The 12,999-nt window shown below is 45.4% G+C and overlaps 1 protein-coding gene across 2 annotated transcripts in view; it reads left to right on the forward strand.

The window, feature by feature from the left end:
• Positions 1-12,999, forward strand: part of LOC115081805 (short transient receptor potential channel 3) — a 67,624-nt gene that overhangs the window by 52,089 nt on the left and 2,536 nt on the right. For both annotated transcript variants that reach the window (XM_029586178.1, XM_029586177.1), the window contains 2 exons: positions 5,923-6,129; positions 12,854-12,937. In XM_029586178.1, the coding sequence (XP_029442038.1) occupies positions 5,923-6,129; positions 12,854-12,937 (291 nt within the window). The remainder of the gene's footprint in view (positions 1-5,922; positions 6,130-12,853; positions 12,938-12,999) is intronic.

Consider the following 12,999-nt stretch of genomic DNA (forward strand, 5'->3'; position numbering starts at 1 on the left):
TTCATTTCATTTATGGTGTAGATTCCTGTTAACAGAGTCCTCTCTGTTGCCTATCATGTAACCAGTTCCTAACATAGTCAACCACTTTGGGACCCTCTCCCAGACTGCTCGGTTTATTTATGTGCCTCCTCTGTAAGCCGGTTCTGAAATTTAAGTAAACCGCATCCAGCGTCTACCCGGGAGTGGTGCAGGCTTGAGGCTGGCCTGCTTTGAAATTCGGTTTCAGCTGATTCTTCAGCACTCAGTAAGGAATTGGATCAAGGAAGAGCGCTCGATGTCATCTACTTGGATTTCAGCAAAGCTTTTGATACGGTTCCACACAGGAGACTGGTGAATAAAACGAGAAGCTTAGGAGTGAGTGCTGAGGTGGTGACCTGGATTGAAAACTGGTTGACGGACAGAAAACAATGCGTGATAGTAAATGGAACTTTCTCTGAAGAGAGAGAGGTTTTAAGTGGTGTACCACAAGGATCGGTGTTGGGACCGGTCCTGTTCAATATCTTTGTGAGCGACATTGCGGACGGGATAGAAGGTAAGGTTTGTCTTTTTGCGGACGACACTAAGATCTGCAACAGAGTGGACACGCCGGAAGGAGTGGAGAGAATGAGACTGGATTTAAGGAAACTGGAAGAGTGGTCGAAGATATGGCAGCTCAGATTCAATGCCAAGAAGTGCAAAGTCATGCATATGGGGAGTGGAAATCCAAATGAACTATATTCGATGGGGGGGGAAAGGCTGATGTGCACGGAGCAGGAGAGGGACCTTGGGGTGATAGTGTCTAATGATATGAAGTCTGCGAAACAATGCGACAAGGCGATAGCAAAAGCCAGAAGAATGCTGGGATGCATAGAGAGAGGAATATCGAGTAAGAAAAGGGAAGTGATTATCCCCTTGTACAGATCCTTGGTGAGGCCACACCTGGAGTACTGTGTTCAGTTCTGGAGACCGTATCTACAAAGAGACAAGGACAAGATGGAAGCGGTTCAGAGAAGGGCGACCAGGAAGGTGGAGGGTCTTCACAGGATGACATACGAGGAGAGATTGAAGAATCTAAATATGTACTCCCTGGAGGAAAGGAGGAGCAGGGGTGATATGATTCAGACTTTCAGATACTTGAAAAACTTTAATGATCCAAAGACATCGACAAACCTTTTCCATCAGAAAAAATCAGCAGAACCAGAGGTCACGAGCTGAGGCTCCAGGGAGGAAGACTAAGAACCAATATCAGGAAGTATTTCTTCACGGAAAGGGTGGTGGATGCCTGGAATGCCCTTCCGGAGGAAGTGGTGAAGTCTAAAACTGTGAACGACTTCAAAGGGGCATGGGATAAACACTGTGGATCCATCAAGTCTAGAGGGCGTGAATAAAGTGGAGACATTCAAACACTGCACGGAGCGGCAGTAGCCACAGCGGCATTCAAACACTGCACGGAGCGGCAGTAGCCACAGCGGCATTCAAACACTGCACGGAGCGGCAGTAGCCACAGAGGCATTCAAACACTGCACGGAGCGGCAGTAGCCACAGAGGCGTTCACGGAGCGGGATGCCAGTGGCCAGTAGTTGGTGTTCCACCTTCACGGAGCGGAAGGATGGAGGGCTGCTATTTCCAAAAAAAAAAACCAAAACAAAAAAATAAAAACAGGGGTGGGTAAGAGTATGGGGCAAGGGGGTGGCCTGCTTGTTGCAGCGGTTGCTACCCCCAATTGAGCTGGATGTCACTTGGATGCAGATTCAAAGCTGCTCTCTAAATTGGGTGGAGGGGAATTAGGGCTGGAGGGTACTGGAAGCCAATAGTAACAGGTGGGAGAGAGAAAAAGGGGGAAAAAATGGATAAAGTGCGTAGCTTGCTGGGCAGACTTGATGGGCCATTTGGTCTTCTTCTGCCGTCATTTCTATGTTTCTATGTTTCTATGTTTCAGTAATAACTTAGAAAAAGTCTTCAAGTTGCCGAATGTATTACTGAAAGCAGCACTTCAGTGAAAGCTTCCCTTAATATTAACAAAAACTGTCGCCTAGAAAAGTTGTCCAGTCTTAGGTTTTTCACATGTTGATAAAGGAAGAGTTTTAAGGAAACTTTGGGGGAGAGGAAGGGAGGGGATGCAGTATCCACTGCTATTAATTGCATCAGTAGCATGGGATCTTCTTAGTGTTTGGGTAATTGCCAGGTTCTTGTGACCTGGATTGGCCACTGTTGGAAACAGGATGCTGGGCTTGATGGACCCTCGGTCTGACCCAATTATGTTCTTATGATCTACCCAGCTATTGGGGTGTTAGCTGTAAGAGAAAATTGAAGGGTGCAGTCTGAGCTAGAAGCAGATTTCTCATTCTTCCCTAAGCCAACAGGGGATTGCAACTCACTGAATGAAACTCTTGCATGTGGGTGATGGTTAAGAGGTTGCCCTTTCTGTTATTAAGAATGAGCTGCAAGGAAGATGGGGCAAAGAAGCACTATGGGCCGACCTAAAAAAAGATGATGGGGCTTCCATTTCTATTGGAGTGATTTACAGGCTTCCAAATCAAATAGAGGAGCTTGACAAAGCTCTAGTTGAAGGCATACAAAAGATGGGAAAGAAGGGAGAAGTGGTGATTGTTGGAGATTTTAATCTGCCGGATGTAGACTGGAGAATCCCTTCTGCAGAATCTAACAGAAGTACAGAGATAGTGGATGCCCTGCAAGGGGCTCAGTTCAAACAAATGGTTATGGAACCCACGAGAGAAGGAGCTATACTCGACCTAGTGCTCACTAACAGGGATAATGTCTCTAATGTCCAGGTGGGCGCCCACCTCCGCACCAGTGATCAAACTGTATTGTTTCATATCACAAATAAGATACGGAGAAGTAGCACGAAGACTCAAGTTTTGCATTTCAAAAACACGGACTTTGACGAAATGGGGAAGTACCTGGAGGAAGAACTAGAAGGCTGGAAGAATGGGAGAGATGTGGAACAACAGTGGACCAATCTAAAAGGAGCAATTACCAAGGCAACTAATCTATATGTTAGAAAAGTAAAGAAAAGCAAAAGAAAAATGAAACCTATCTGGTTCTCAAAGGAGGTGACTGACAAAATAAAGGCTAAAAGAACAACGTTCAAGAAATATAAAGAATCCCAAAGAGAAGAACACAAGGAAGAATATCTGGTGGAACTGAGGGAGACGAAGAAAGCAATCAAGAAAGCGAAAATTCAAGTGGAAGAAAGGATTGCCAAAGAGGTAAAGCAAGGTGACAAAACATTTTTCAGATACATCAGAGAAAGGAGAAAAGTCCAAAGTGGTATAGTGAAATTGAAAAGTGAAAAGGATCAATGGGTGGAGACAGATGAAGAAATAGCAGAATTATTAAACGAATACTTCAGTTCTGTGTTCACTAAAGAAGACCCTGGAGAAGGACCGTCACTAGTTAACAAGAAAATAGAGGAGAATGGAGTAGATGTAATTTGATTTACAGTAGAGAATGTATGGGAAGAGCTGGGGAAACTGAAAGTGGAGCCTGATGAGGTTCATCCCAGGATACTGAGAGAGCTCAGAGATGTGCTGGCGGCTCCGCTGTGTGACCTTTTCAATAGATCCCTAGAAACTGGAGAAGTGGTGCCAAGTGATTGGAGAAGAGCGGTGGTGATCCCACTTCACAAGAGTGGAAACAGAGAGGAGGCTGGAAACTACAGACCAGTCAGCCTCACCTCGGTGGTGGGAAAAGTAATGGAGTCGCTGTTAAAAGAAGGAATAGTGAACTATCTACAGTCAGAAGAATTGCTGGACCAGAGGCAGCATGGATTCACCAGGGGAAGATCCTGTCAGACAAATCTGATAGACTTTTTTGACTGGGTAACCAAGGAATTGGATCAAGGAAGATCACTCGATGTCATCTACTTGGACTTCAGCAAAGCTTTTGATACAGTCCTGCACAGGAGACTGGTGAATAAAATAAGAAGCTTAGGGGTGAGTGCCGAGGTGGTGGCCTGGATTGCAAACTGGTTGACGGACAGAAGACAATGTGTGATGGTAAGTGGAACTTCTCTAAAGAGAGAGCGATGTTGAGCGGAGTGCCGCAGGGGTCAGTGTTGGGACCGGTCCTGTTCAATATCTTTGTCAGCGACATTGCGGACAGGATAGAAGGTAAGGTTTGTCTTTTTGCGGATGACACTAAGATCTGCAACAGAGTGGACACGCCGGAAGGAGTGGAGAGAATGAGACGGGACTTAAGGAAGTTGGAAGAGTGGTCGAAGATATGGCAGCTGAGATTCAATACCAAGAAGTGCAGAGTCATGCATATGGGGTGTGGAAATCCGAATGAACTATATTCGATGGGGGGAGAAGGGCTGATGTGCACGGGGCAGGAGAGAGACCTTGGGGTGATAGTGTCTAATGATCTGAAGTCGGCGAAACAATGTGACAAGGCGATAGCAAAAGCCAGAAGAATGCTAGGCTGTATAGAGAGAGGATTATCGAGTAAGAAAGGGAAGTGATTATCCCCTTGTACAGGTCCCTGGTGAGGCCTCACCTGGAGTACTGTGTTCAGTTCTGGAGACCGTATCTACAAAGGGACAGAGACAGGATGGAGGCGGTACAGAGAAGGGCGACCAAAAAGGTGGAAGGTCTTCATCGAATGACTTATGAGGAGAGATTGAAGAATCTAAATATGTACACCCTGGAGGAAAGGAGGAGCAGAGGTGATATGATACAGACTTTCAGATACTTGAAAGGTTTTAATGATCCAAAGACAACGACAAACCTTTTCCGTCTGAAAAAAATCAGAACCAAGGGTCACGATTTGAATCTCCAGGGAGGAAGACTCAGAACCAATGTCAGGAAGTATTTCTTCACAGAGAGGGTAGTGGATGCCTGGAATGCCCTTCCGGAGGAAGTGGTGAAGACCAGAACTGTGAAGGACTTCAAAGAGGCGTGGGAATAAACACTGTGGATCCATAAAGTCTAGAGGACGTGAATGAAGACTGGGTGGCTCGCGGGAATGACGGCTACTTCCTGGAGATAATACCCTTATTCAATAAACATACACACAGTTAATGCGACTCCAACATTGCTCTAAGACTCCAACATTGCTCTAAGCTTCAACGGCAAGAGGAAATGTGGAAAAAAGTATTTGCATTCACAAAAAGCAGGGAGTAACTTGCTTGTTACGGCGGTTACTACCCCAAACCAAATAAGCCTGATACTTCAAGTTCAATGCATAACCAGCATAGCTCTCTCCTTCAACGGGAGGGGAGAAAGACTGATACTTCACACACATCCAGCATAGCTCACTACTTCAACGGGAGGGGAGAAAGTCTGATACTCCACACACATCCAGCATAGCTCTCTGCTTCAACGGCAGGGGAGTAAGTCTGATACTTCACTTTCAGTGCATATCCAGCGTAGCTCTCTGCTTCAACGGCAGGGGAGAAAGTCTGATACTTCATGCATATCTAGCATAGCTCTCTGCTTCAATGGCAGGGGAGAAAGTCTGATACTTCACTTTCAGTGCATATCCAACATAGCTCTTTGCTTCAACGGCAGAGGGAATGAAGAAAAATGGATCTATATACAGACAGCAACCAGCAAGGACTAAATTACATAGTCTGGGTAAACAAAAGCATGGGTGTAGCTTGCTTATTGCGGCGGTTACTACCCCTAGCTAATCAAGCTACATATTTCACTTAGATGCAGCTCCATCACTGCTCTCTACATTAATGGTGGGGGTGGAAGGGAAATAGAACCAAAAGGTTACTAAGAGCCAAGAGTAACAGATAAGTATGAAAAAAAACGTGCTAAGCTTGCTGGGCAGACTGAATGGGCCGTTTGGTCTTCTTCTGCCGTCATTTCTATGTTTCTATGTTTCTATAAGACCAAATGGACCTTGCCATGCTTTGTTTGTCATTGTGTTCTGTGGAGGGAGAGAGAAATGCTCTTCCTTTTGCTCCTTCTGCAGGATGACAGTGACGTGGAGTGGAAGTTTGCGCGCTCCAAGCTCTGGTTGTCCTACTTCGATGATGGAAAGACGCTTCCCCCTCCCTTCAGTGTCATACCAAGCCCCAAATCTCTTTTCTACTCAGTCATGAGGATAGTTAACTGGTCCAAATGCAGAAGGCGACTGCGAAAGGATCTAGAAACTGGATTAGATAACTCCAAGTCCAGGGTAGGTACCAAGAGCTTCTCAGTATCTGCCCAGACCTTCTGTAGTATGAGCCCGGGGACTTAGTGTTGCTACCTCCAACCTGGTCAACCTGAAGACATTGAGGCAATCCTGGTTTAGCCCCATTGCATGCATGACATTTTTTTCTGATTTTTTTAAGAAAAGTAGTGTGGTTGCCGAGTTAGTCCATGTGAAGGTTTAGAAATACAAGCAAACAAATACAATAAATAGCTCTATTTTTTTTAATGTATATCCTGCCTTATCTACAATACTAAGTGGGTAATAATGATAGATCCATAAACTAAAAGCAATAAAAACAGATTACATAAAACCAAACACCAACAAAGTCTGGCACAGGACACAAGCATGCAGTAACATTTATCAAGCCAGATTGTAGAAAACGTCATAGGGTAACATACCAACCTGGAGTCAATGATTTCATCTCATGTCTTCAAATACCTGCAGAAATAAATACGCTTTAAGTGACTTCCAGCGACAGCCAAAATGCCCACTAATTGGTGGAAATCCCATTCAGTTAAAAAAATTCCATTACTATATTGGGAGTTACTTTCGATGGATTGCTAAGACTTTTCTATGCAGATTTTCCAAAGTAGTGCGAACTTCCTATCACTTTTTAAGATTTTTCTGTCAGCTCAGGCCTTATCTTGATGTTAGTGATCTTGAAACTCTCACACATTCACTCATTTTAAGCCGTCTTGATTATTGTAATTCCTTATTCTCCCAGTTTATCAGACAAGGAGACTTCACCTAGTACAAAACACAGCAGCAAAATTCATCTTCAGCAAGCTCAATTGACCTTGTCTCTTCACTGGCTTCCAGGCTCACTGCATATCTGGTTCAAAATAGGATGTCTTGTTTTCAAGGCCTTATGATGGGGAACTCCTCCTACCTTTCTAGTCTCACTACTCCTCATCGTCCTGCTCGTGTACTCTGCTCGTCCCAACAAGAATTCTTAGTTTTGCCATCACCAAGAGAAATTCGACTTGAAAGTACAACAGGAATTTATTTTTGCTCCTTGGGACCAAGCCTAAGGAAATCTTTTCTGCTGTTCTTGAGACTTGGAGAGGGCTATCTTAAATTTAGAAAGGCTTTCAGGCTTATCAGTCAGGATAGACTTTATTGTGGTTTCTTATTTTCGCAAGTCTTTTTTAACTGTTAGTTTTATCAACATCGTGTTTTATTTCTTTTATTTTATTCATTGTTTAGCTTCATTTACGTTATCATTTGTTGTGTTCTATTTGATTTAGCTTTTGCTTTCATTATTTTATGACTTTTCTGTATTTAATTTTAATATGGTTATTCATGTGCATCGCTTTGATTATTTTGTAAGAAATAGCGAGAAATCAGAATAAACAAATAATAATAATAATAACTTCCAAAACTGAGGAAGGGATGTCTCAGCTTTCAAATCTTTGAGCAGAGAATTGCATAAAAGAGGCTCAGACACGCCAAATAGTATTTCTCGTGAGTCTGCAAGGTGTACCCCGTTTTCTAGCGGGTACCTCAGTACTCGCACTGGCTTATATGAGATGATGCCTTTTTCTTGGTCTGAGAATATATTTCTTGACTCGCTTTTGGGTACTAAGATTCTTTTCCTCAGGTCCAAACAGAATGAGCAGTTCAGAGCAAGACAAGACGATGTCAGAAACTGCCAGTGACTCGCAGAGTACATTACAACGTAGGGCAAGGGGGTTTGATGTGTTAGAGAGGAAGTAGAACTAATAATGAGAGTGCGTTAGAAAAACCAGGTCTCTCTTGAACCCAAAGTGTCTGATCATTTTAACTTGAAATGTCTTAGGTTCCTGGGTTATTTGAACCTCCCTTTCAGTATGCTGATCATTAGGTCACTGATACAGTGTTTTTCTCTTGTTCTTCTTTCTGACTTGTAGTTTTGTGTCTGTGTAAGTTTATTCTGCTCTTTAACCTCTGGACTGTTTCGCCGATCTAAATCCCGCTTCACATTTTTCTGCACTGAACTGTAAACTCTCCCCTATTGTGGGAGGGGCCACAAAAATAACTCCACCTCTCAGCTGTGTGGTTAGGGACAGGCACATGTAATGCACCCCCACAACTAAAGGGTCTCCCAGGGATGGGGAGGTGAGGCTGGAGCAGAGAATAGAACAATAAGTGATAACAGACGCCAGGCTGTATTCTGCTGTCATCAGCATCCTGAGATGAAATGAACTACTTCCCTAAGAAATATTCCCTCATTATTAGTATGAGAGACAGAGCATGCCTTTATATTTCCTTGATAACAAGGAGGCAGAGAGGTCTGTTAAGGGAAGTAACTGCCGCTCCGTGCAGGTTACCCCCATGTTTCTGTTAAGGGAAGTAACTGCCGCTCCATGCAGGTTATCCCCATGTTTCTGTTAAGGATAGTAACTGCCGCTCCATGCAGGTTACCCCATATTTCTGTTAAGGGTAGTAACTGCCGCTCCGTGCAGGTTACTCCCATGTTTCTGTTAAGGGTAGTAACTGCCACTCTGTGCAGGTTACCCCCATGTTTCTGTTAAGGATAGTAACTGCCGCTCCATGCAGGTTACCCCATATTTCTGTTAAGGGTAGTAACTGCCGCTCCGTGCAGGTTACCCCATGTTTCTGTTAAGGGTAATAACTGCCGCTCCGTGCAGGTTACCCCCATGTTTCTGTTAAGGGCAGTAACTGCCGCTCTGTGCAGGTTACCCCATGTTTCTGTTAAGGGTAGTAACTGCTGCTCCATGCAGATTATCCCCATGTTTCTGTTAAGGGCAGTAACTGCCGCTCTGTGCAGGTTACCCCCATGTTTCTGTTAAGGGTAGTAACTGCTGCTCCGTGCAGGTTACCCCCATGTTTCTGTTAAGGGCAGTAACTGCCTCTCCGTGCAGGTTACCCCAATGTTTCTGTTAAGGGAAGTAACTGCCGCTCCGTGCAGGTTACCCCCATGTTTCTGTTAAGGGCAGTAACTGCCGCTCCGTGCAGGTTACCCCCACGTTTCTGTTAAGGACAGTAACTGCTGCTCCATGCAGGTTACCCCCATGTTTCTGTTAAGGGTAGTAACTGCTGCTCCGTGCAGGTTACCCCCATGTTTCTGTTAAGGGTAGTAACTGCTGCTCCGTGCAGGTTACCCCCATGTTTCTGTTAAGGGTAGTAACTGCTGCTCTGTGCAGGTTACCCCCATACCTTTTATAAAGGGTAGTAAATGCCACTGTATTCAGGCTACCCCAAACTTTATATTAGGGGTAGTAATTTCCACTCCGTGCAGGTTACCCCCAAGCCATATATTAAGGGTAGTAATAGTGACAATCAAAGCAAACAACTGTCAAACCCATAGCAAAATTACTGCCAGCAGCATTATTACAGAGTGACATCCTGTCTTGATTCAGACGTTGCTGCCTGTACATGCTTTGCTTTTGGACTTGGCCGCGGAAGCAGCCCTGCACTTTTTCCCCTAATGTCTGCATTATCAGTACCCCAGGCCATAAAACTCAGGGCCCAGAGACAGCTGTCGTCCGAATCTAATTCCCATTGCCCCCTCCCCCCCACCGTCGAAGTGGAGAGCGATTCCGTAGTTGCATTAAAATCATGTAAGCTAATTGGTTGAGGGTAGTAACCCCCATGCCTTCTGTTAGTGGTACGAGCTGCCGCTCACCCATGCTGGTTACCCGCCATGCACTCTTTTCTTAATTTCCACAGTGTTTCTCCCACGCCTTTTTTAATGTTCACTGTTCTCCTTTGCTTTCCTCTGGAAAAGGTTTGAAGTTTGCCCATCATTACAACCTTTCAGGTATCTGAAGGCCTGCATCCTATCCCCCCTGCACCTCCTCTCCTCCAGGGCGTATATATTCCAGTCTTTCAGCCTCTCCTCATAAGTCTTCCCATACAGACCCTTCTCTGGACCGCCTCCGTCCTGCCTCTATCCTTTTTTGAGAAACGGGCTCCAGAACCGATCGAGAGCAAGGATGCAAGACTAGGAGCAGCGGCCACGCAGCTAAGAGGAACTGACAGCGAAGGGAGGCAGGGAACTGCGGGTGGACCAAGCCTTTTCAGGGAGTGGCGGTGCTGAGTCATGAGCCTGTGCAGCTCAGACTGCAGCTCACTGAGGGCCCCTGCAGGAGGGAAGGCCTCATTGCAGCCGGGGGTCCTCAGAACCTCATGATTTTTGTAACCGTGCTTCAGACTTTGATTTTTTTTTTTCAGGAAATGATTATTGCAGTTATCTTAGAGCATTGCAAATTTAGCTGAATTCAGCTGCCCGTGTTTTGACTGGTTCACCCCCCCCCCCCTTGGCTTCGCTGTCCAATGGAGGATTACATTTATTTATGTATTTTTATTTATTTATTTAGTATTTTTATATACCGGCATTCATGATACAATCACATCATGCTGGTTTACAGTTGAACAAGGTGTGCAAAAAACAATAAAACTGGAACAAGTGCAAGGAAATTGCAGTTACAATTAACAAGGGAGATCGAACTGGGAGAATAGAGAAATACAGTAGTAGATTAACATCATGTAGAGTTATTTACAAAGAGCAGCTGCTGGGACTGAGTAGTGGAATTTGACGAGGAAGCAGTTAGGAGGGGTCCGGAAAAGCTTGTTTGAATAACCAGGTCTTAAGTCTTTTTCGGAAAGTTGGGAGGCAGGGCTCCTGTCGGAGGTTCGGAGGGATGGAATTCCAGAGCGCTGGTCCAGCTGTTGAGAAGGCCCGGTCTCTTAAAGTTGTATGATGAGTGGTTTTGGTATGGGGTACATGGGGAGATCCTCTGTATGCTTCTCTGGTGGGTCTTGAGGAGTGATGTTGGCTGAGCGGGAATTGTAGGTCAAGTGTTGTAAGGTGGTGGATGGTTTTATATATAATGGTGATGGATTTGAAGATGATTCTGAAGTGTATAGGGAGCCAGTGTAGGTTTTTTAGGATAGATGATATATGGTCTCTTCTCCTGGTGTTGGTGAGAATTCTTGCCGCCGCATTCTGGACCATATGTAGAGGTTTGGTGTACGATGATGGGAGGCCTAGTAGGATAGCCTTGCAATAATCTATCTTTGAGAAGATTATTGCTTGTAGTATTGTTCTGTAATCAGTAGAGTGAAATAGAGGTTTTATCCTTTTCAGAACTTGGAGTTTGTAGAAACAGTCCCTGGTTGTACGGTTGACAAATGCTTTCAAATTCATCCTGTTATCAATTATAACTCCTAAGTCTCTCACTTGGGTGGAGAGTGGGTTAGCTGGAGAAGAGGAGGTGTTGCTGATTTCTGGGGAGATGAGCAGGAGTTAAGTTTTAGCAGCATTTAATACGAGGTTTAGGCTGGCAAGAAGGCATTTTGATTTTTTGAGGCATTTTTCCCAATGTTCGAGAGTTTTAGAGAGGGATTCTTTAAGGGGGATCACTATCTGGACATCGTCTGCATAGAGAAAGTGTTTGAGTTTTAGATTTGTTAGGAGCTGACATAGCGGAAGGAGGTAAATGTTGAAGAGTGTAGGGGATAAGGCAGAACCCTGAGGGACTCCTACAGGTGAGTCATGGCGGGGGGATTCTTTGTTGTGGATTTTAACTTTGTAGCCTCTGTTACTGAGGAAAGTTTTGAACCAGGTTAATTCACAAATTACTAGATAGCAGCTTTTTGCCTTGGATGAGTTCAATCCTACGCCAGCTTTATAATGCGACGCCACGCTTTAAGATCTGTGCACAAGGGTCTCCTCGAGGCCCCTTTTTTCACGTGTGGTTCATCCGGTGGGAATGCGGGACGCAGGCCCCCTGACTGTGGAATCTGCCGCCCGAATGTCTCATCCGTTTAGAAAAGGCCTTGAGGACCCAGCTCGTTAGGCAGGCATTCAGAGCCCACGGCTGATATCTGGAATTTCACGTAAAGAAGCTGATGAACGCAGAAAATCTCTGGCCTCTGTAAAACAGGAATACTTCAGCTCGCAGGGCTCTGAATGTGTCTGAGGGATGGGCATGCCTTCTTGCAGATTCTGTTCTATCTTTTTATCTTTACATTTGTTTATTGACAAAATGAACGACACTGCATGCATTTAGCTCTTATCCATGCCATGCACATTCCCACAATTACTTGCAGAAATACATTTACCCCCAACCCCTATCCCCTAGCACCAGACCCGTTGACCCCCACCCCTCCCACAACCTTCCACTCGCCTCCTGCGATGACGCTGACAAACTTAAATCCACAGCGCAGCTCAAAAGAGCAATCAATAAACGATAAGAGCTGTAGGCCAAAAGGAAAGCCTTACGAATCCATCACTTTCTGCAGCATATTGTCTGTTGCAACAGATGAAAAGTTGCCAAACAGGGCCCACCCGGGCATTAAAAGGGATCTTCAAAGCAAGAACTTGCTCCACGTACAAGAATGTTTGCTTCCCATATGTTTCAGTCTTCATGTACAACCAAAAGGAATGGCCCCCTGGTTACCCTCTCCAGATTGACACTTAATACACATCAGAATCTGCTTCACTTCTGCGTCTTCGTGTGCCGGGTTTCCCTACGAGTCATCACGTGCCGGCGCAAGCGGGGAAAATGTTCCCCCTGCAGCCTGCGATGCCTCACAGGGGCCAGCTTATAGGGCAGGCCCCCAGTCACCCACTCACTGTTGCCCCTTAAGGGGGACTTTCCCCATTGATCCCGTGTAGGTGTTCGGGGCGGTCACCCGGGGCCGCCGTTTATAAACGAACGGGCTAGAACTTCATCAGCACATGTTTCCTCTCCCGCAGCTGAACCTCTTCACGCAGTCCAACTCGAAGGTTTTCGAAGCTCACAGCTTCAACAGCATTCTCAGCCCGCCGTCCCGCTACCAGGTAAGGAGCAGCAGCGCTCTCGGGTGACGAAGCAAGGGGGGTGGTAGCGGATCAGGAGCGAG

This window comes from Rhinatrema bivittatum, unplaced genomic scaffold (assembly GCF_901001135.1).
Source record: "Rhinatrema bivittatum unplaced genomic scaffold, aRhiBiv1.1, whole genome shotgun sequence".
Lineage (NCBI taxonomy): Eukaryota > Metazoa > Chordata > Amphibia > Gymnophiona > Rhinatrematidae > Rhinatrema > Rhinatrema bivittatum.